The 22,582-nt window shown below is 38.1% G+C and overlaps 1 protein-coding gene across 1 annotated transcript in view; it reads left to right on the plus strand.

The window, feature by feature from the left end:
* Window positions 1-22,582, plus strand: part of CDKL2 (cyclin dependent kinase like 2) — a 47,616-nt gene that overhangs the window by 12,306 nt on the left and 12,728 nt on the right. Inside the window, exons 3-9 of the mRNA XM_045998293.1 lie at window positions 9,230-9,424; window positions 12,716-12,894; window positions 14,381-14,493; window positions 15,685-15,824; window positions 18,895-18,983; window positions 20,725-20,860; window positions 22,034-22,332. Of these exons, the coding sequence (XP_045854249.1) occupies window positions 9,230-9,424; window positions 12,716-12,894; window positions 14,381-14,493; window positions 15,685-15,824; window positions 18,895-18,983; window positions 20,725-20,860; window positions 22,034-22,332 (1,151 nt within the window). The remainder of the gene's footprint in view (window positions 1-9,229; window positions 9,425-12,715; window positions 12,895-14,380; window positions 14,494-15,684; window positions 15,825-18,894; window positions 18,984-20,724; window positions 20,861-22,033; window positions 22,333-22,582) is intronic.

Consider the following 22,582-nt stretch of genomic DNA (forward strand, 5'->3'; position numbering starts at 1 on the left):
TTCAGATCATTACATTTATATCTTTAGGGTAAATACCCAGTAGTGCAATTGCTTTTTGATGTACTGTTCTATGACTCATTGTTTGCTTATAACATCCAGTGCTCCATGCACTCCATGCCCTCCTTAAGACCCATCACCAGGCCAACCCATCCTCCCACCCCACCTCCTTTCTAAAACCTTCAGTTTGTTTCCCAGAGTCCGCAGTCTCTCTGGTTTGTCTCCCACTCCAATTTCTCCCCCTTCATTTTTCCCTTCCTTCTCCTAATGTCCTCCATGCTATTCCATATGTTCCACAAATAAGTGAAACCATGTGGTAATTGACTTTCTCTGTCTTATTTCACTTAGCATAATTTTTAATACTTTCTTTTATGGTTGGTACCATTTATATCAGCTCAAGAAGTCTTTTTCTACTTAGAGATTAGGGTGTCCTTCTATACTATTATTCAGAAACTTAAAGCTCTGGTTTTCGTATTTATATTTCAGTACACCTAGACTTGAGCTTAATTATGGTGTATGACACAGTCAAGTCTTATTTGTTCTTTATTGATGTCCAGTTGTCCTAGAAACATTTACTGAAAATAGCATCTTTTCTCCATAGCTCTGAATTCCTCATTTGCCCTGTGTCTTTATATGTAGGGGTGACTTTTCTGCTCTTTATTCTGTTCCATTGGTCTATTTGTCTAAGTTTGTGCCAGTATCTCACAGTCCATATTCACTCTAGTGAATCCCTGCTATGTATTTTAACTCTATATATAATTAAATGCCTCCCAAATTGTTCAATCAATATTTATTAGGACATATCTAATATTTATCCTTCCCATTACTCACCAATCATTCTTACATTTCTGAGTTTCCATCTAGAGTCATTTCCCTTGTATTTAAAACATATCCTTGGGGCACCTTGGTGGCTTAGTTGTTAAGCATCTGCCTTTGGCTCAGGTCATGATTCCAGGGTCCTGGGATCGAGCCCTGCATCAGACTCCCTGCTCAGCAGGAAGCCTGCTTCTCCCTTTCCCACTCCCCCTGCTTGTGTCCCCCCTCTTGCTGTCTCTCTCTCTGTCAAATAAAGGAATGAATGAATGAACAAATAAATAAAACATATCCTCTATTTTCTTTAAAGCAGATCCACTGGTAGGAAATGCTGTCCACTTTTGTTTGTCTGGAAATAAAAAACTTTATTTTACTTTTTGTTTAAAGACTATTGGCAAAGGATATAGAATTCTAAGTTGGCAGTTCATTACATTCAGTGTGTTCAAGATATCATTCCACTGTTCCTCTGGTTTTTATCGCTTCTATTGAAATGTCAGATATTTCTTAGTATGTCTTTTTTTTCTTTTGGATGCATTAAGGTTTTTTCTTTGACTTTGATTTTCAGCAATTTTACAATAATGTGGGTGTGGGTTTTTTTTTTTAAGTACTTTTTTACCTTGAATTTATGTCTCTTGCATCTGTAAAATAATGTTATTTGTCACTTTTAGAAAATACCTAGATATTATTGTTTCATGTATTGCTACTGTCTTATTCTCTCTTCTCCATTTAAGAACTTAGTTTCATATATTAGACTTTCCCTATGTGTCTCTTATACTTTCTGTGTTTTCCAGCCTTTCATTTTTCCCTGGTTCATTCTGTGTATTTTCTTCCAACCTATCCTCGAATTCAGTAATTCTGTTTCAACTTACTATTTACAATGTACTTTTATACTTAAGCATTGATTTCTTAATTAAAGATATATTTTTCAATCCTGGTATTTCCATTGGATTTTTTTAATAATTTCCATTTTGCTGCCAAAACTCTTTATTGTGCTTTTTTGACTATTTGTCTTTTTTTTTTTTAAAGATTTTATTTATTTATTTGACAGACAGAGATTACAAGTAGGCAGAGAGGCAGGCAGAGAGAGGAGGAAGCGGGCTCTCCACGGAGCAGAGAGCCCGATACAGGGCTCGATCCCAGGACCCTGGGATCATGACCTGAGCTGAATGCAGAGGCTTCAACCCACTGAGCCACTCAGGCGCCCCTATTTTGTCTTTTCTAAAGTCTTTATCTAGTACCTATTATCTGGATCTCCCGTACGTTTATTTCTATTGTTTGTTTTTTTCTTTGGTTTTTTATTAAATTAACTTTTTGAGATGCCTGTATTAATTTTTAAAAATTGTATACATAGCTTGAGTCTCTGGATGATATCTTTCCCCTGAGAGGAATTACACTTGCTTTTATGAGGCTCTTGAGCGTACTCCAGGCAACCTAACATTGTATCATCATCTTAGTCCAATTTGAGGAATTTACATTGTTTGAATTTGAATTGTGGTCCATGAGAATGCTTATTTATTATTCAACCTTATAGTTTGTGGACTTTTAGGGACACCCAAATTAGGAAGGGATCTCATCAGGCTGTACCCCTTCTTTCTACCTTGATGGTCCTCAGACACCAATCACTATTACCTCGGGCCACAAGACTGTCAAAAGTGCCACTCAGACTCTTAATCTTCTCTCTGAATTGTACGTTTCCAGGGTTTAAAAAAAATAACTCTTAATTGCTTGGCTCACTTCCCTGGGTCTCTGTCTTGAAGATCCTAGTCTAGATATTCTTTATTATTTTATCTCTCCTATTCTTTACAACAGTGGGTTTATATTTTTGTCCAGCTTTTCTACTTGTACTCAGTATGAGAGTTGTTATAAATCACCTAGTCCACTGTTACTGTAAACAGAAATTATTATATTTTTCTGTTCTAAAATTTTTATTTGGTTCTAAATCTTCTATATCACTTTTTCTGATTTCAGGTTCTCTCAAAAAATTTTTATGTAAGCTCTATAATCAACCCAGAGATCAAGAGTCACATACTCTGTTGATAGAGCCAGCCAGGTGCCCCATTTTTTTTTAAGCTTTGCTTTTTTGTTTTCGTATTTATTCATTTACTTACTTACTTAAACTCCACCCCCAACATGGGGCTCAAACTTACCACCCAGAGATCAAGAGCCACCCAACTGAGCCAGCCAGGTGCCTCAAGTTCCCTCAATCTTTTGAGGAATTGACTTATATTATTTTTTTTTAAACATAGTAGCTTTATCTGATAATTCTAATATCTGAACTCATTCTGTATCTTCTTTGGTTTTCTTTATGTTCTGATAGTTTTTATTTGTGGTATCACAATTCTTTTTATACCTTGTTGTCTTTGAGTTTTCACTGGAAATTATTTGAAACGTTTTTTAAGGAATAATTTGAGGCTAAAGTGAAGCTTACTGGGGACTGGTTCATTTCTGTCCATTTTTACTGGGGAAGATACAGTCCTTAGGGTCCCAGCTTACACTGGGCTTCAGAGACCCTGCCTTTGGAAGGCATTTGAACTTTGACTTTTCCTTCCCTCTTAGACCCAACAGACCACAAAAATCCAAGCTCAGTTACACACCTGATGGTCGATGGCAAAATCAGCTTAAATATTGAAATTAACTCTCCGAGTTCTCCTGTTCTTGATTTTGGCCCAGTAATTCCTTACTGTCTTCTTGGGTCTTTTATATGTTTAAGAAGATTTTAAAATATTTTGTTTAACTTTGTAAGAATTCTCAATAGAACAGTTGTTTTGAGTTACCCACCCCTACAAATGTTGTAGTCACCAGCTTTTAAAAATAAAAGCACAGAGAAGGAATGAGAGAAAAAGGAAGGTAGAACTGATAGTCTGTGTTTTCATTTTAGAATTGTGTTGTTTTATCTCCACATATTTTGGAATTTTCTAGTTATCTTTTTGTTACTGATTTCTAGTTTAATTCCATTATGATGCAAGAGTGGACATTATGTGATTTCTATTATTTTAAATTTGTTAAGGTGTAATTTGTGGCCTACAGTGTGGTCTTTCTTGGTGAATGTTCCATTTGAACTTGAGAAAAATGTGAATTCTGGTTTTGGGTAGTCTGTAGATGTCAATTATATCAGGTTGGTTGATGATATTGTTGAATTTAACTGTGTGTCCTTACTGCTTTTCTACCTTTTGTACCTACCTATTTCTGAGAGGAATGGTTGACAGTTCCAACTATGATAGTGGTTTTGTTTTTTCCTCCCTGCAGTTCTATCAATTTTTACCTCATATAGTTTAATGTTCTTAACATACATGTTAAGAATTATTATGTCTCCTTGGAGAATTACACCTTTTCTCTATGTAATGCCCTTTATCTTTATCTTTATCCTTGATAACTTTTCTTACTTTGCAGTTTGAGCCGAAGGCAGAGGCTTTAACCCACTGAGCCACCCATCAGCTCAGGTCATGATCTCAGGGTCCTGGGATCAAGTCCAGCATCGGGCTCTCTGCTTGGCGGAGAGCCTGCTTCCTCCTCTCTCTCTCTGACTGCCTGCCTACTTGTGATCTCTCTCTGTCAAATAAATAAGTTCTTTAAAAAAAAAGAATAAGAAAAATAAAGGTTTTATTATACCTTCACTTACTCCTTTGATTCTCTTCCTTTTCTTTACGTAGACCAGATTTTCTGGCCTATATTATTTTTCTTCTCTCTAAAGAATTTCTTTTAATATTTCTTGCAAGGCAAGCCCACTGGCCACACATTTCCCCAATTTCTGTTTGTCTCAAAAACACTGTTTTTCCTTTACTCTTGAAGGGCTATTTTGCAGGATACAGAAATCTAGGTTGGTGTTTTTTTCTCTCATTACTTTAAAGATTTCACTTTACACTTCTTGTTTGCATAGTTTCTGAAGACAAGGTAGATATAATTCTTATTTTGTTTCTGGGTAGGTAAGATGTTTCTGTCCTCTGGCTACTTTCAGGATTTTTTCATTATCTTTCATTTTTCTATTTTGAAAATGATATGCTTATGTGTAGCATTTTGTTTGTTTGTTTGTTTTTTTCCTGGCATTTATCCTACTTGGTGTTCTCTGAGCTTCCTGGATCTATGATATAGTATCTGACATTAATTTTCAGGAAATTGTCAATTATTATTGTTTCAAATATTTCCTTTCTTCCTTTCTCTCTTTCTTCTCCTTCTTCTCCTTCTGGTATTCCCATTATGTGTATGTTATACCTTTTAATGTTGTTCTACAGTCTTTTGGATTTTCTTTCTTCCTTTCTCTTTCTCTCTCTCTCTCCCTTCCTTCTTTCCCTCCTTCCTTACTTTTTTCTTTTCTTTCCTTCTTTTTTTTTTTTTTTTTGGTCCCTGTTGTCTTTCCTTTTTGCTTTTGGAGAATTCTATTGAGATATCCTTAGCTTAGAGATTCTTACCTCTAACCTAAGGTCTTACCTTACAAATAAACTCATCAAAGACATTCTTCATTTTATTAGTGTTTTTTAATCTCCAGCGTTTCTTTTTGGCTCTTTCTCAGGATTTTTATCTCTCTGCTTCTATTGCCCATCCGTTATTGCATGCTGTTGACTTTACCCATTACAGCCCTTAGCATGTTATTCATAGTTGCTTTAAATTCTTGCATTCCTGCCATGTCTGGTTTTGATGCTTGTTCTGTCTGTTCAAATTGTTTTTTACCTTTTGGTATATGTTGTAATGTTTTCTTTATAGCTGGGCACGATGTGCTGGGTAAAAAGAACTGCTGTAAATAGGTTTTAGTAATGTGAAGGTGAGGGGGAGAGGGAGAGCTTTATAGTCCTGTGGTAGGTCTCAGTCTTTTAGTCTGCCTGTGCTTTCACAAGTGAATTTCACAGTGTATTTCGCAAGTGTTTCTCAGTTTTTTCTCCTTTCCTTAGGTGGGACAGGATGGCTAGAGTAGGATGAAGTTGGGTGTTTCCCTTCCTCAGGCCAGTCAGACTCTGATAAAAGCACAACTGCTTAGACTCTGCTTAACTAGTTTTTGCTGAGTGCAAGCCTTGTTAAGAACAAAGCTCTGGCATATTTCAGAATGGTTCCTTTCCCCTCCCCCTGTGGGAGAGAGAGGAGAGTTTTCTCCAGAATTTACTGGGGGAATCTGGATGAGCTCTTGGAGATAAATCTCACAATATTGTGGGCGCCCCTCAGTGACTAGGTTCTTCTAGAGTTTATAACTTTCAGATTATTCCACAAGCCTCCAGTAATTTGTCAATTACAGTTCAGATTTTCCTACCTTGGCATGATTCCCACAAAAGTTTCCACTTGTGAATCTGCTCCAGTTAAGATACTATAACTTAAGGACAACCTCTTACAAACAACAAACTAGGCTTTTCCAAATAATGTAGCCACATACAGGACAGCCAGCCAGATAATTTTCTCACTTGCTTCTGTGTCTGCTCTATAAAAGCCTTTCCCTTAGCTTCTACCCTTTTTCAGTTTGATGATGTTCTGTGCCAATTGATGTTTGAACAAATAATCTCACATAAATTTTAATGTGCTTCACTTTATTTTTTAACACACTGATACATATTTTATTTATCTACTTATCTTGATTTTTGAAAAGGTAACAAGTGAATATGCTATAAAATTAGAATGAATTTCCTTGCCACCTTTCTTTCCTGGCTCTTTAGTTTATACCTTCCCTAAACAACTATATCCATCAGAGAAATTTTATTCATATACAAAAATATGGATGTATATGGAGCTGTGCTTGCGTATATGTCAAATGACAACAAACTGTACACACCAGCCACATCTAATGTATCTTAGTGATTATTGCCTATCAGTAGACATAAAACTTCCTTTTTCTTTTTCTTTTTAAGGTTTTATTTACTTATTTGAGAGAGAGAGCACACCAGACAGAGCACAAGATGAGGCGCCTGGGTGGCTCAGTCCTTAAGCGTCTGCCTTCTGTTCAGGTCATGATCCCTGGGTCCTGGGGTCAAGCCCCGCATTGGGCTGCCCGCTCAGTGGAGAGCCTGCTTCGTCCTCTCCCAGTCGCCCTGCTTGTGTTCCCTCTCTTGCTGTGTCTCTGTCAAATAAATAAGTAAAATCTTAAAAAAAAAAAAAAAAAAGAAAAAAGGAAGAAAGAGAGCACAAGCGGTGGGGGAGGCAGACTCCCCACTGATCAAAGAACCCAATGTGGGGCTCAATCCCAGGACCCTGAGATCATGACCTGAGCCAAAGGCAGACGCTTAACCAACTAAAATACCCAGGTGCCCCTACGTTTTTCTTTTTAATTGCTGCAGTTTATTTCATTGTATGGATATACCTTAATTCACTTAACCAGTGATATATTGGGAAAGTGCTTTGTGATTCAATCCGGAATCTTTTAATAGGCGAGTTTAGCCCATTTATAGTTATGATGTGAGAGATAAGCACAGTCTTAGTTTTCATTTTTTTCCACTTTTAGAGTCAGTATGGGGGTGCCTGTGTGGCTCAGTTGGTTAAGCATCTGCCTTCAGCTCAGGGCATGATCCCAGAGTCCCAGGATCAAGACCTGCATTGGGATCCCTGCTCAGTGGGGAGTCTGCTTCTCCTTTTCCCTCCTCCTGCTCTCTCTCTCACTCAAATAAATAAATGAAATCTTAAAAAAAAAGAGTTAGTATGGCTTAGTGGTTAAGAATAAGAAATCTAAATATTCTGCATTCAAGTCAGCTGCAGGTCTGGGTGTGCTTCCTTGCAGACATTCTGGAAATGAAGGAGGAACTAAACAAAAATGAAATGTTTTCAGGAAAAGACAGAGGCCCCAGTCACTGGGTTCTAATCTTGCCTCTAGCAGTTATTGCTGTGTGACTTTGGATAGGTTATTTAACGTCTGTGTGCTTTAATTTCCTCATCTGTAAAATAAAATAATAATGGTACCTATTTCATAGGGTTTTTGCAGTGGAATAGTGTCTGGAACATAGTAAGGAGTATGTAAATATTGGTTATTATTGTTTATAATATGATGTTTTAGTACACCTTTAAAAGTATTTTTCTATATACTCTCTGAATTATTTTTAAAATACTGGATATGTTTCCTTTGAAAAATTGGAAATTATTTTTTGTAATTATTTGTTACTGTTTTTTATTTTTATTTTTAAAATTTGTTACTTTTATAACTATAGCATTATGTAATATATGTGATCCTTTATAAACTAATTATTATGTTTCTGTTTCCTTTTCTCTCCCACATACTCATTTGATTTTCAAAGACATCTTATTTATTTTAGTGTTTACCATGAAACCTGTAATTAGGCCTTGTAATTTAAAATTTCAGTTTGAAAATAATTTTGACCCATTGACAAGGAAATCAGCATACATACACTCTTATTTGCATCTTTTCTTCTTTCTTCAAAATTTGTTAGTAATATCATTTGTGCCTTATTAAGTTTTAAATATTTACTTTTTGTTTTATGACCCTGATGTCCACATTTGTCTAAGACTCAGTTCTGAACTAATGGATTCACTGTTCATGTTCCAAATTTTTCATTGTCATCGTTTATGTGAATGACAGTTTTGTTGGGTATAAATTTCCTGGATCATTATTTCGTTGAAGGTTTTCAGGGCTGTGTGCTTGTAGTTTCTTTCCCGTTAATGGGGGCAACATTTTCTGATGAGTAATTCAACCACCATTTCTTTCTTAGAGTATTTTTGAATAGATCCTGGATTGGTTTCTTTTTAATTGTTTCTTATTTTGTAACAAAGTGAGCCCTTTCTGGACTATTTCATTTGGGGGAGAAGCTGTGATCTTGTCCTAGGCTAGCAGGAATCCACCATGGTTCACAATGATGTTCCTTACAATGCAATCCTGGTTTGTGGGATTGACTTCTGTTATCCTTGCATTTGCTGGTTTGTTCATAATGAGTTGTTTTGCTTTCCATTTGGCCTCACCAAGAGATTTGCTTCCAGCAAATGAGTTTTTGTGTGATTATTCAGGCCTCCCTTCCTTGCTGCTCTTTGGTACCATTCAGTTCTAGGATTGTTTTCACTGACAGCCCATGAATCTTGTTTCCTGTTTTATCGAATAAGGAGTTTTTGTTTTTTTTCCTTTTCAGGATATGTCACCAATTTTGGATTACTGTGCTCTCCCCAGCTTTTTAGCTACAGGGGATCTCTTGGTATCTTCCTAAACTTCTGTTTGACCTTGACTACATTTGGCGGCCCCACCTTTTGTTGTGGGTAGGGGTCATAGATCCTGCTTAGTTTCATCAAAGATGGAGCTACATTTTTTTTCCTCATCAGTTTAATTGTATTCTTTGAGAGGAGAATGGGGCAGTATGGTCTTTTGACTATAATTAAAAAAACCAGAATATACTTTTAACAATTTATACTGTTTATAAATTTTATTTATATGTTTTTCTTATGCGAAGATTTTAGTGACTGCTAAATAATTCAATGTTGTAAAAACAATTTTGCATTTGTTTTACAACAGCAACTGAGGCATGAAAATCTGGTGAATTTGTTGGAAGTGTGTAAGAAAAAAAAACGATGGTACCTGGTCTTTGAATTTGTTGACCATACAATTCTTGATGACTTGGAGCTCTTTCCTAGTGGACTAGACTACCAACTGGTTCAAAAGTATCTGTTTCAGATTATTAATGGAATTGGATTTTGTCACAGTCACAATGTAAGTATTTAGTTTAAATAATTATTTTGCCAATGGTTAACTTACCAGATACCATCACTTAATGAGATACTTGCCTAGGCTGAAGTTTGACCAATAAAGTAATTGAAATGAACATGTTACTTTGATACTGCCAATTTTCATGTTTCATAATAACATGGAGTCTTTCCCCCAACATTTTACTATAAAAATTTTAGGCTGTACTGAAAGTTGAAAGTGTGTACATGAACACCCATATAATTACCATAAGGATTCTATACTTGTTAACATTTTGCTATACTTGCATTAGCCATCTGTTTACCCATTAACCTGTCTTATTTATTTATGCATTTGAAAGTAAGTTGCAGACATACGTACACTTCAACTTTGAATATTAAATGAATGTTAAACTAGAATATGAATGTATGAATATTATTCAGGTATGAATATTAAACTAGAGTTTTGCTATTTTTTTTTCCCTAGGTAACATTTGCTGGGTGAAATGCACAATTTTTTTCATCCATATTCCTCATCTCTCTCTCTTTTTTAAAAATTTTTTATATTTTTATTAACGTATAATGTATTATTAGCCCCAGGTGTACAGGGCTGTGAATCGCCAGGTTTACACACTTCACAGCACTCACCATAGCACATACCCTCCCCAATGTCCATAACCCCACCCCCCTCTCCCTTACCCCCTCTCCCCAGCAACCCTCAGTTTTTTTTGTGAGATTAAGAGTCACTTATGGTTTGTCTCCCTCCCGATCCCATCTTGTTTTGAAATGCACAAATTTTAAGTTCAGATTCTCTTATCCTAGTTGTAAAGTATGAAAATCCCTGCTCTTACCCTATAGTCTATCATAATAATTTTATATCAATTTTTCAAAAAGATTTTATTTATTTGACAGAGAGAGAAACAGCGAGAGAGAGAGAGAGAGAGAGAGAGAGAAAGCACAAGCAGGGGGCGGGGGAGAAGCAGGCTTCCGGCCAAGCAGGGAGCTTGACACTGGGCTCCATCACAGGATCCTGGGATCATGACCTGAGCCGAAGGCAGATGCCTAACGACTGAGCCACCTAGGCGCCCCTAATTTTATATCTTTGAGAATCATATAAAAGCTCCTCTAGGTGAAATGACACTTGTAAATATAGTATAAAATAAAGAACCCAACACATTGATTCTGCCATATTTTTAAATGTGTGTGATTCTATAAATAACAAATGCTAGTAGTAGCTGTGGGGCTGACCTGTGAGCTCACCACGAATGTCTAGGATGTACGAGAAGTTGGTAGCTTATGCAAAATGCTCAGCAGTAGCAGGTTGCTTTTGTCCTCTGAAACAGTTTAAAAAAATCCTTTAAAACATAAATATATTTTTGGGGTGCTGGGTGGCTCAGTGGGTTAAAATCTCTGCCTTCAGCTCAGGTCATGATCCAGAGTCCTGGGTTAGGCTCTCTGCTCAGCGGGGAGCCTGCTTCCTCCTCTCTCTCTGCCTGCCTCTCTGCCTACTTGTGATCTCTGTCTGTCAAATAAATAAAAATAAAATCTTTAAAAAAAAAAGTAAGGAAAAAAATAGAAAAAAAAATTTTTTAAATTTTCAAAATGAAGCTTACTTATGTTAGAGAAGGAGACCTAATAATTTATTTTGCCTAGCTGTAGAATTTTTGGTATTGTCTCCCAACCTCCTGTTTTCTACTTCCATAGTCTCTCCTTTAGAAATCTTAACTACTGACCTTGTTGTACCCTTTTTACATTTCTAACTGCCTGATGAATGCCTCCAGTTGGGTGCTCAGCAATCCACCTAAAAGCCCATATGGCTAAAACTAAACTACTGATTGCTCCGTGAAGCTGAGTTTTTCTAGACTTTTCTTTTTTTGATGGAGCCAGCATTATTTTAGATTCCCAGGTTTAAGTAAAATGTTTAAGAGTACTTCCTAAATTCTCTTGATTCTAATTGAGAATATTTCTAAATTGTATCTCTTCCATTCCATCTCTCTGAACATCAGCCTAGTTTAGGCCCTTATCATCTTATAGTTGTCCCATTGCTCTTCTCCTGGCCTCTGGTCCCTCTTTCTGATTTAGTGTGTTTATGGCCAGCATCTTTCAACACCATATTGGGTTCCCACTTCTCTGGGAAGTCTTTTTTTTTTAAGGTTTTACTTATTTATTTGACAGAGAGAGAGATAGGCAGTGAGAGAGGAACACAAGCAGGGGGAGTGGAAGAGGGAGAAGCAAGCCTCTCACTGATCAGGGAGCCCAACGCTGATCCCGGGACCCTGAGACCACCACCTGAACCGAAGGCAGACAGCCCAACAACCGAGCCACCCAGGCGCCCCTTCCCTGGGAAGTCTTAGCACAAACTCGGACTTCCCAGGCTGGCAGTTGAGGCAGTCTTCCTCCCTAGTACATAACCTCTACTCTAAGAAAACATTTCCCTGGAGTTTCCTGATCTATTTTTGTCTTCAGTATTTTTCTTTAAAAAAAAAATTGATTGATTGATTTTAAGGATTTTTTATTTCTTTAGTTGACACAGAGAGACAGAGAGGGAACACAAGCGGGGGAGGGGGTGAGGGAGAGGGAGAAGCAGGCTTCCTGCTGAGCAGGGAGCCCGATGCGGGGCTCAATCCCAGGACCCTGGGATCATGACCTGAGCTAAAGGCAGCCACTGAATGACTGAGCCACTCAGGTGCCTCTATTTACTTATTTGAGAAAGAGAGAGAAAGAGAGAGAGAGAGAGAAAGAGAAAGAGGAGGTGAGACAGAGGAAAAGGGAGAGTCCCGCGGAGTGGGGAGTGTGACATAGGGCTGGATCCCACAACCCTGAGATCATGACCTGAACTGAAATCAAGTCTGATGTTCAACCACCCAAGACACCCAGGTGCCCCTGGTCTTCACTCTTTTATTCTCCTTCACTCAGATCGTCCTTCCATTTCTATATTTATCCAGGTTGCACACAGAATTAGAGACATATCTTAGAAGCGACCCCTTTCATAAAAATTTTCCATGATCACTCTAGTCTTCAATGATAGCCTTACTCTGTTCGTCTTGAGAGTAGTCGTTTATTAACGAGCAATTGACTTGGTATCTAGTAACAAATATTTCATCTAATATCTTTGATTGTTTAAGTGAAATATCAAGCGTAAGTGTCCTTTCTTGCCTAGCCAGGTCCCATTTACTTTAAAGCTGGGAACAGTTTCATTTGCTTTTATTTGTATTCATGATAGGGACAAAAACAGTACACCCACACATGGCAGGTGCTCAAAAAGTGATTTGCTTAACTTGATGTGCCCATATGTGTCATATTCTGTTTTTCATCTTAGATCATACATAGAGATATAAAGCCAGAGAATATATTAGTCTCACAGTCTGGCGTTGTCAAATTATGTGATTTTGGATTTGCGCGAACATTGGCAGCCCCTGGGGAAGTTTATACTGATTATGTGGCGACCCGATGGTACAGAGCTCCAGAACTATTGGTCGGTGATGTCAAGTATGGCAAGTAAGACACCAACGAGGGGATGGGGGAGCCAGGAGGGCCTATTTAACACAGTTTTTCTTGATAAAATGGAATATGTTTCTAATATAGTAAAGGATCCGTCTAACAATGAAAGGAATTTTTGCATTTAGGGAGCTTTATAAGGTGACTTGTTCTTTTTGGTGCTTCCCCTTTAAATGTCTTTTGTGCAATGAGTTGGAGAAAGCATACTTATTTCAAAGGTAAGGGAATAAAGGTGAGTACCTGGTCTGTTTTGTACAGCGGGTTGGAAACAGATATATTTAGAACATTGATCCGATAAGTCTGACACCGTCGGAACGAGACAAGTTGGAGTTGGCAAGGATGGGGGGAGAAACACAATTCAGTGAAATGTTTCTGAAACATGAAGTACCTGCTAAATGAGCTCTTCAGATTAGAAGGGATGGTGACTCTTACTGCTTTGGGTAGAAATCTTCCCAAAATGTTTGCTGTACTTTCTGTGTTTTCAGTACATACATCATTTAATATTTTCTTGATTACTCTGAGTTCTCATTTTCTTTTTATACTGTAGCTTTTGTACCATTTTATTTTTTAGAAGTTATTCACTTTAGAGAAAGGGAGGGACAGAGGAAGAGAGAGTCTTAAGCAGATTCTGTGCAGAGCATGGAGTCCAGTGCAGGGCTGGATCTCATCACCCTGAGATCATGACCTGAGGTGAAATCAAGATTTGGACGCCCAACTGACTGCGCCACTCAGGTGTCCCTGTACCATTTTGTAATTCAGCTATGACCTTAAGAAATTTCAAGGTAGCGATGCCTGGGTGTCTCAGCTGGTTAAGCCTCTGCCTTTGGCTCAGGTCATGATCCTGGGGTCTTGGGACAGCATGTCGTTGGGCTCCCTGCTCAGCGGAGCGTCTGTTTCTCTCTCTCCCTCTGCCTGACGCTCTGCCTGCTTCTGCACTTTCTGTCAAATAAATAAAATCTTAAAAAAAAAAATGAATTTCAAGGTAGTTGTCCCTACGCTAATGACACCAGCATATTCTTCTTCAAATTCTTTTGACTGATTTTTAAGACGGTTTTTTAATTTTTCCCCAGTTAGCTATCAGTTCTCTTTGTTGTTACCGAATGTGTCTCCAGCAACCTCTGATACGCTGTTTTCAGGGTATGTTGGAACAGACTGATCAACCTTGCTACAGTTACATGTAAACAAAGAACAAATAGGCTCTGAATGAAAACCCAGAAGGCTTACTTCCAGAATAAAGTACACGTAATAACGACTTTGACTTTCCAGAAGCCTTTTCCCTCTTAAGTCAAATAACTGAAGTTCCTGGAAATCTGACTTGGGTAAAATTGGGAATTAGTACTTTAAGTTTATAGGGAAATGTATTTTTATGAGTCATTTAAAGCTTACTACTACTATTCTCAATACCAAGTAGTAATATGCAGGACAGATTCAGTCACAGGAAACTTGGTGGGATGCCGGATTTTATACCACATTGCTTTCATTCCAGGGCTGTTGATGTATGGGCCATTGGCTGTCTGGTAACTGAAATGCTCATGGGGGAACCCCTTTTTCCTGGAGAGTCTGATATTGATCAGCTATATCATATTATGATGTGTTTAGGTAAGATTATACATTTGCATTTTAAATTTTCAAGGCTTTTCCCTTATGTTTTTGCTCATACTGGTTTTACAAGTTGTTGGTATATTCAAGATGCTATGTGTTTTAGGTGGCAGGAGGGAGCAAATGGGGAAATCTCACCTATCCGTATTAATTCATTCTCAGTCTGGCATTGGTTTACCTGGCATACAGTCTTATTCATGCTCTCCTCCACCCTCCTCTTGCACTCCCCACCGAGAAAAGAGCAAAGACTGAATTTTCTTTGCACTTTTGCACTCAGTGTATCACATGTAGGGGATGCAAACAATCATTTATTTTCTCTGGGTTAGCAAGCCGTCCGTGCAATATGACCAGCACCGGCATCCTCACCTTCAAACCAAGAGACACGAACACGTCCTAGTTTAATCTTAGTGCTTTGGACAGAATCTTAAAGCTAGACTATCAAATTCTTCTTACGTTTGTTGAAATATCGGCTTTATGTTGGGTGATGGAACTTGGAAAATGGAGATAATGGGAAAATACTTGAGTTATTTAACAACTGGACTTTAAGTTTCCCAGGTAGAAGTTCAGTAAACAATACACTAGGTTCTCACGGCAGAATTTTCATATTTTATATTAACTTAGGTACCAAAATGGAAGAAAAAGAGAAAAGTGCTCAAAAGACCTTGGACACAGTTATAAAATCAATAGATTTTTAAAATTTTAAAGCAGTTTTAATTTAAAGAATTAAAACAATTTAATTTGAATTTTAGAATTAAATACTTAAAGGGTAGAACTGATTTATCTATATTAGATTCTGATCATATGACTAATATAATTTCCTTGTTTTGCACAGCACTTCAGGCTCTGTTAGGAATGAAGTGTTGGTACTTATGTCTAAAAAATTATAAAATGCTCTTGTGCTTTTTCTCTGCTCCCTCATGATTTCAGGTCTGTATATAGTAGCTTGTGAATTTTCTAAATCAGTTGGTTGAGATAAGAATGTTAATTTTCTTGAGTTAACCTGCGTCAACACCACTGTGAAGACTGCTAGGTGCCCCCACCATAAGAACACAGTTTTCAGTTGATTTGGGCGCTGAGAGCACCCCAAGGCCATAAGCCATGTTCTACTCTTGTCCGCTCCACATTACCTGTTTCTTTGCTCTTTTTATCATGATGTATAACGACAGAGATGTGTGCTGTTCCCACTTTCAGGTAATCTAATTCCAAGACATCAGGAGCTGTTTTATAAAAATCCCGTGTTTGCTGGAGTAAGGTTGCCAGAAATCAAGGAAACAGAACCTCTTGAAAGACGTTATCCCAAACTCTCTGAAGTTGTGATAGATTTAGCAAAGGTAATCATACTGTTTACTCTCTTACAGTGAAGTTATATCATAGAGACTTGGTTTTCTCTTTTTCTTGTCTAGTTGATCTTTTAGGTCAACAATTTCAATATTGATTAAATTAAATTAATTAATTTATTTTAAGTAAACTCTACCCCTGACATGGGCCTCAAACTCATGACCCTGAGATCAAGAGACACATGCTCTACCAACTGAACCAGCCAGGAGGTCAGCACCCCTGCCTTTTTTTTTTTTTTTTTTTTTCTGGCCAATGAGCTCTAAGCCCAACTTGGAGCTTGAACTCACAAGCCCCAGATGAAGAGTCACATGCTGCGTTGACTGAGCCAGCCAAGTGCCCTTCTACTGATTTTAATTTTTTTTTTTTTTTTTTATTTGACAGAGAGAAATCACAACTAGGCAGAGAGGCAGGCAGAGAGAAAGAAGGAAGCAGGCTCCCTGCAGAGCAGAGAGCCCGATGCGGGGCCCGATCCCAGGACCCTGGGATCATGACCTGAGCCGAAGGCAGAGGCTTTAACCCACTGAGCCACCCAGGCGCCCCCTGATTTTAATTTTTTTAAAGAGATTTTATTTGTTTATTTGAGAGTGAGAGCACAAACAGAAGTAGTAGCAGAGGGAGAGGAAATCTGAGCAGGAAGCCTGCTATGAGACTCGATCCCGCGACCCTGGGATCACGACCTGAGCTGAAGGCAGATGCTTAACTGACCGAACCACCCAGGTGCCCATGATTTTTATTTCTGTACGTAAAGAAAGAATTTAAATAATTTGGCGCGTGATCTTAGAGAGAAAGGCTTGAGAAACTTGCTTAAGAAACCATTTAGTGGGGGCGCCTGGGTGGCTCAGTGGGTTAAGCCTCTGCCTTCGGCTCAGGTCATGATCTCAGGGTCCTGGAATCGAGCCCCGCATCGGGCTCTCTGCTCAGTGGGGAGCCTGTTTCTCCCTCTCTCTGCCTGCCTCTCTGCCTGGTGTGACCTCTTTCTCTTTCAAATAAATAAATATAATATTTTAAAAAACCCAAACCATTTAGTGTTGCTCTCTAGCATGTTTTAAGCGTGAAAACATCTTCACAACAGTATGTTTAACACTTAAAATGTAAGCCTACACAAATGGAAAAGAGAAGAAAAGTAGGATAAGGAAATAAAAAGAAAGGTAAAGAAGCAGCAAAATATTAAAATATAAGGCATAGGATCATGACCTGTACTGCCTTGTTAAGGAGGCTTTTGCCCATATGAGTCGTATTCCCAAGCGCCCCTTCCCTGGGAAGCTCAATGAAGCGAACTTAAAAGGTCATCACCTTTGCCTTGTCTTCGAGAAAAATGTTAGGGAAGTTCTCACTGGACCTTTGGAACTGCTGGCTCAAAAAATTCTTGTTTATTAGGACTGTCCTGAAGTATTGATAAAGTAAGTACAGTTTATCTGAAACACTAGGATCCTATGATACTTTCTCAAGATTTTTTTGCTTCTTAAATTTTTATAAATAACTCATTAAAAAAAGTTTAGTATGCTTATAAAATTATTATAAGATCTCAGAAGAATTTCTACTTTTCTACCTAATCTTAAAGCAGATTAAAATATTTTTTATCAAGACCAACTTTATGAGGTCTATAGAGATTTAAAGGGAATTCAAGTAAAATTTTATTCAATTTATGTCCCTTATTATAGAATTATATAACTTTTAAACATTTTGTTATGGAAAATTTCAAATATAGTAAAGAAAGTAGAAAGAATATAGGAGTATAATGAACCTTCATGTACTTATCCTCCAGCTGCAGCAATTACCAACCTTTGGATAACCTTTTACCTATCTTCACCTTCCTCAGCTTTGTTTTCTGTAGTGTTTTGAACCAAATCCCAGATACTATATTATTTCACTTATAAATACCTTAATTATTTGTAGAACTTTTCTTGTTCACTTAAAGCTATTTATGGAGTTCCTTCCATTTTTATGACATTAAGTGGTTCCAGTAAATCAGAACAAGACCTGCATTAAAGTAAAATAATCTGCATAAAGTATCCAGCACAATAATATACACAGAACAGGCCCTTTCCTTTCCATTCTGCAAGGGCTTTAAATTTTAAAAATACATGATAATTTCCCAATATTATAAAACATCTTGCCAATGCTCAAAGTTTCATTGATTTTCTCATAATTTCTTTTTATAGTTTGAATTAGGGTCTACATGATGTCTGTAGATCACAATTGGTTGATATACCTTAATTTAGAAGCTCATATTCATGCCTTTCTTTTTTATTTAAATCTTGCCATTTATTTGATAAAGAAAGTAGGTTGTTTGACCCTTAGAATTTTTTTCTTAAAGATTTAAAAAAAATTTATTTATTTGACAGACAGAGATCACAAGTAGGCAGAGAGGCAGGCAGAGAGAGAGGAGGAAGCAGGCTCCCTACAGAGCAGAAAGCCCAATGTGGGGCTCGATCCCAGGACCCTGGGATCATGACCTGAGCCGAAGGCAGAGGCTTAACCCACTGAGCCACCCAGGCGCCCCGACCCTTAGAATTTTATACATAGTATAGTTTAATATGTTCCTCTCTGTCCTGTATTTCTTATAAACTCATAATAGAACTAGAGCTTGATCAGAATCAGATTAACTCTTGGCATCAGAAGTTGGTATGTTTCCGTCTAGAGACATAAAATGTCTGGTAGTCTTTCTTTTTGTGATTTAGCAACCATTGGTGGTCATTGTCTAGATTTGTTCTTTATTCTTTATCATTTATTATATGCTTTTAAAATTCGCTGACTATAAAGAGCAATTTTCTATTTTTCTTTTTTTTTTCTTTCAAAGATTTTATTTATTAGAGAGAGGGAGCAAAAGTGGGGGAGGGGGACAGGTGAGGCAGAGGGAGAGGGAGAAGCAGACTCCCCACTAAGCAGGGAACCCCATGCAGGCCTAGATTCCAAGACCCTGGGATCATGACCTGAGCTGAAGGCAGAGGCTTAATGACTGAGCTACCCAGATGCCCCAGCTCTCTATTTTTCTATATTTAGAAATCTAAATGTAGGCATTTTTTCATTGATATGAGCTGTGTATATTTCTTGTTTTTCCAGAAATGCTTACATATTGACCCAGACAAAAGAGCCTTCTGTGCCGAACTCCTCCATCATGATTTCTTTCATAAGGACGGATTTGCTGAGAGGTATAGTACTGACTCACGTTTTCTGGGTTCCCCAACCCAGAGTTAACGTAAGGGCATTTTCTTATTTCTTTAGCCACCTGCTTTTATAGGATCTCCAGTATTTACCACCTTCCCCCTATTCACCCTTAGCGATTATGCAGTTCCTAGGAATGGTCCCCCGAATTCACTAAGTTCAGGATCTCGGTTTTCATGAAACAGTCACTTCATGCTTTTCTCTCTGGCTCCTGCGGGTGACACCTACCGCTCAGGTTACTGATCCGTATGTTGCTGCAGACCAACTGTGTGGTGCCGTCGTCTCCACTACTGATGCGTTTGCAAACACGCCGTCTCCTGTTGCCACTGGCCTCTCAGCACACCCAGTCCCATGACACTGTTGCCACTGCTGTGCTGGGACCTCGCTGGGCCACACGTGGCTGCCCCAGACCTGCTGGCACGGCCTCTTGTGCTGTCCCGGCTGCTGGCGTCAGTGCGGCGGTGACAAAACCAAAAACAGGGAGATGAGCGGCAATGACGGGGCAAATCTGTTTAATCTGGAGCTTCATGACAGACACCTGGTTCTCAGGTTTGCGTTTGCATTCAGCTAGCGGCGACATGTTGTTTGGATGGAGATATGTGAAGATACTTTGGCCTCACCAGATATATAGTTGTGAAATGGAAGAGTATTTTAATAGCCCTCTTATTTTTTTAATTTTTTTTAAGATTTTATTTATTTATTTGACAGACAGAGATCACAAGTAGGCAGAGAGGCAGGCAGAGGGAGAGGAGGGGGGAAGCAGGCTCCCCGCTGAGCAGAGAGCCCGATGCCAGGACCCTGGGACCATAACCCGAGCCGAAGGCAGAGGCCTTAACCCACTGAGACACCCAGGCGCCCCTGGAAAATACTGTTTTGTTAAATAATGTAGCTCTTTAAAAGGATAACGTATTTCATTATATGGTATCAAAAAGCCACATTCTCTGTCTTCAGAAAAGTCTTTTTAACTATTGGGACTCTGTTAAGGGCACAGTAGTGGACACAAATTTAACAGAATTCTAATTTTGCATAAAAATTAGAATTTTATCATTAACACAAATATCTGTTGTTTTCTTTTGTTCATTTAAAAAAAAATGCCTGCATGATACACCAAGTCTGATAACGGTAGTGGTTTTCTGTCAGTCTTTCCTCAACTAAAAATGTTCCCTGAAAGAAGTGGCTAGTTGAGTTTGTGTTTCTAATAATCACACAGTTCCTCTTCTTTTCTTTTAATTTTTAAAGATTTTATTTATTTATTTGAGAAAGCGCACACGCAGGGGAGAGAGGGAGAACAGACTCCCCGCTGAGCAGGGAACCCAATGTGGGACCCCATCCCAGGCCCCTGGGGTCATGACCCGAGCCGAAGGCAGATGCTTTAACTGACTGAGCCACCCAGGTGCCCCTATAGTCTAGTTTAATACTCAATTTTTTAAAAAGATTTTATTTATTTATTTGAAAGAGAGGGTGAGTGAGTGAGAGAGACTGAAGGAGCAGGGGATGGGGCAGGGGGAGAGGAAGAAGTAAACTCCCCTCTGAGCAGGGAGCCAGACATGGGCTCAACCCTGGGATTCCAGGATCATGACCTTCGCAGAAAGCAGTTGCTTAACCGACAGAGCCACCCAGGTGCTCCTTAATACTCAATTTTTAAAAATACGTATCTTGAAAGTGAATTTTTTCTAGATTTATCTGTCTTATACAATTTTATTAAGTTGACAAATGCATTTTTTGTAGATTTTCTCAAGAGCTACAGTTGAAAGTACAGAAAGATGCCAGAAATATTTCTTTATCTAAAAAATCTCAGAACAGAAAGAAGGAAAAGGAAAAAGATGATTCCTTAGGTGAAGAGAGAAAAACACTTGTGGTGCAGGTAAGTCACCATGTGTTAATGTGTGTTACGCTGGGCTTTTTAAGATTATTTATGTATTTATGTATTTGAGAGAGAGCGCGCACAAGGTGGGGGGGTTCGGGAGGAGCAGAGGGAGAAGCAGGCTCCCCACCGAGCAGGCAGACCTTGGGATCATGACCTGAGCCAAAGGCAGATGCTTAACCGACTGAGCCACCCAGGTGCTCCAAAGTTAAGTTTTAGATTTAATTTGTCTTTAAATTTTTGGAGCTAAAAAATGAAGATGAATAAAAGTTTTCTGGGTGCTGAACACGTTAACTTTTAGATTAGTTATAAAAATGTTATCTTCTCCTTAGACATTACCTTTTAAAAAACTCTCTTGAGAGATCATGTATTGAGTGCCTACTGTATATCAGACTGTACAACAGGTCTTGTCAGGAAACCACATTTATCCTAGAACATTTAGACACACGTACTCACATATAGTCACATGGACACAAACACATGCACATACCATTTTTTCCCTTAAGTGATAGGAGTGAAAAATATCATATAAAAATTTTTATAGAGCATTTTAAAATTGAGATTTGGATATTTATTTAAAGTTTACTTTTGCAAGTAGGTTATCCAGAATCTGTTCTTGGTGAGGTAATTCAAGTCCACTGCTAACCCACTCCCATTTTCTCAAGTGCACTGAAAGGAGTTCTCAATTTTGTATTTCAATTTTTGTACTTTAGATATTTAAGAACAAAAAGGAGCATACTTTATTCCTCTTTCACATTGTTTTCTACTAAAAAATATATATAAATTTAATATATGTATGTATCATATTAATTATATCTATCCATATCTCAGAGCTAATGTGAACTGCATTTCTTCTGTTTTTTTTGAGATTTTTTATTTTTAAGTAATTTCTGCACCCAACATGGGGCTCGAACTTACATCCCTAAGATCAAGAGTTGCATGCTCTACCGACTGAGTTAGCCAGGTAGCCTGTGAATTGCATTTTTATTCAAAATAAATGTGTGACCAAGAATCCTGCATTTAATTTTAATTCTATGGATAGAATGAAGACAACAGGGGTACAGTAAGGTGATATTTATGGAATTCTGCTTTCGTTGACAAATTCTTTATAAGAAGAGTGCTTTTTCAATCTCTTCAGATCATTAATGTTATTAACATTTTCTTAATGGTCAGGATCCCAATGCTGATCCCAAAATTAAAGATTCTAAAGTATTTAAAATAAAAGGGTCGAAAATGGATGGAGAAAAAGTTGAAAAAGGCAGTCGAACTTCCAATGTCAGCCGTCTCCCCGACAATGGGATGAGCCACGCCAGAACCGTGCCTTCAACAAGCCTCCGAGACTGCAGCAACGGCGGCCTGGATCACACTAGAAATCCGGGCGTGGCAATCCCTCCCATTGCCCACAATCCTTCTGCAGTGGCTCCCGGTATTAATTCTGGAATGGTGACTATCCCGGGAGTTCAGAGTTACAGGTATGAATTAGGAAAATAAGAACAAAGTGTCATTTAAAGGTATGTTTACAAATTGCAAGTGTTTGTCAATTCAGCCACATTCGGTGACTTTCAGGCTTCTGGGTCCTCTTCATTCCTGTCAGGATTCTGTTTCAAAAGCCTTTTTGGCCTACGTGATGAAACTTACTAACATTTGATAAAAAAAAAATCATCTGAGTATTAAGAAAGAAGGATTGTATTATTTAAGGTGAAGATGGTCTACAACTATTTA

This window comes from Meles meles, chromosome 2, assembly GCF_922984935.1.
Source record: "Meles meles chromosome 2, mMelMel3.1 paternal haplotype, whole genome shotgun sequence".
NCBI lineage: Eukaryota > Metazoa > Chordata > Mammalia > Carnivora > Mustelidae > Meles > Meles meles.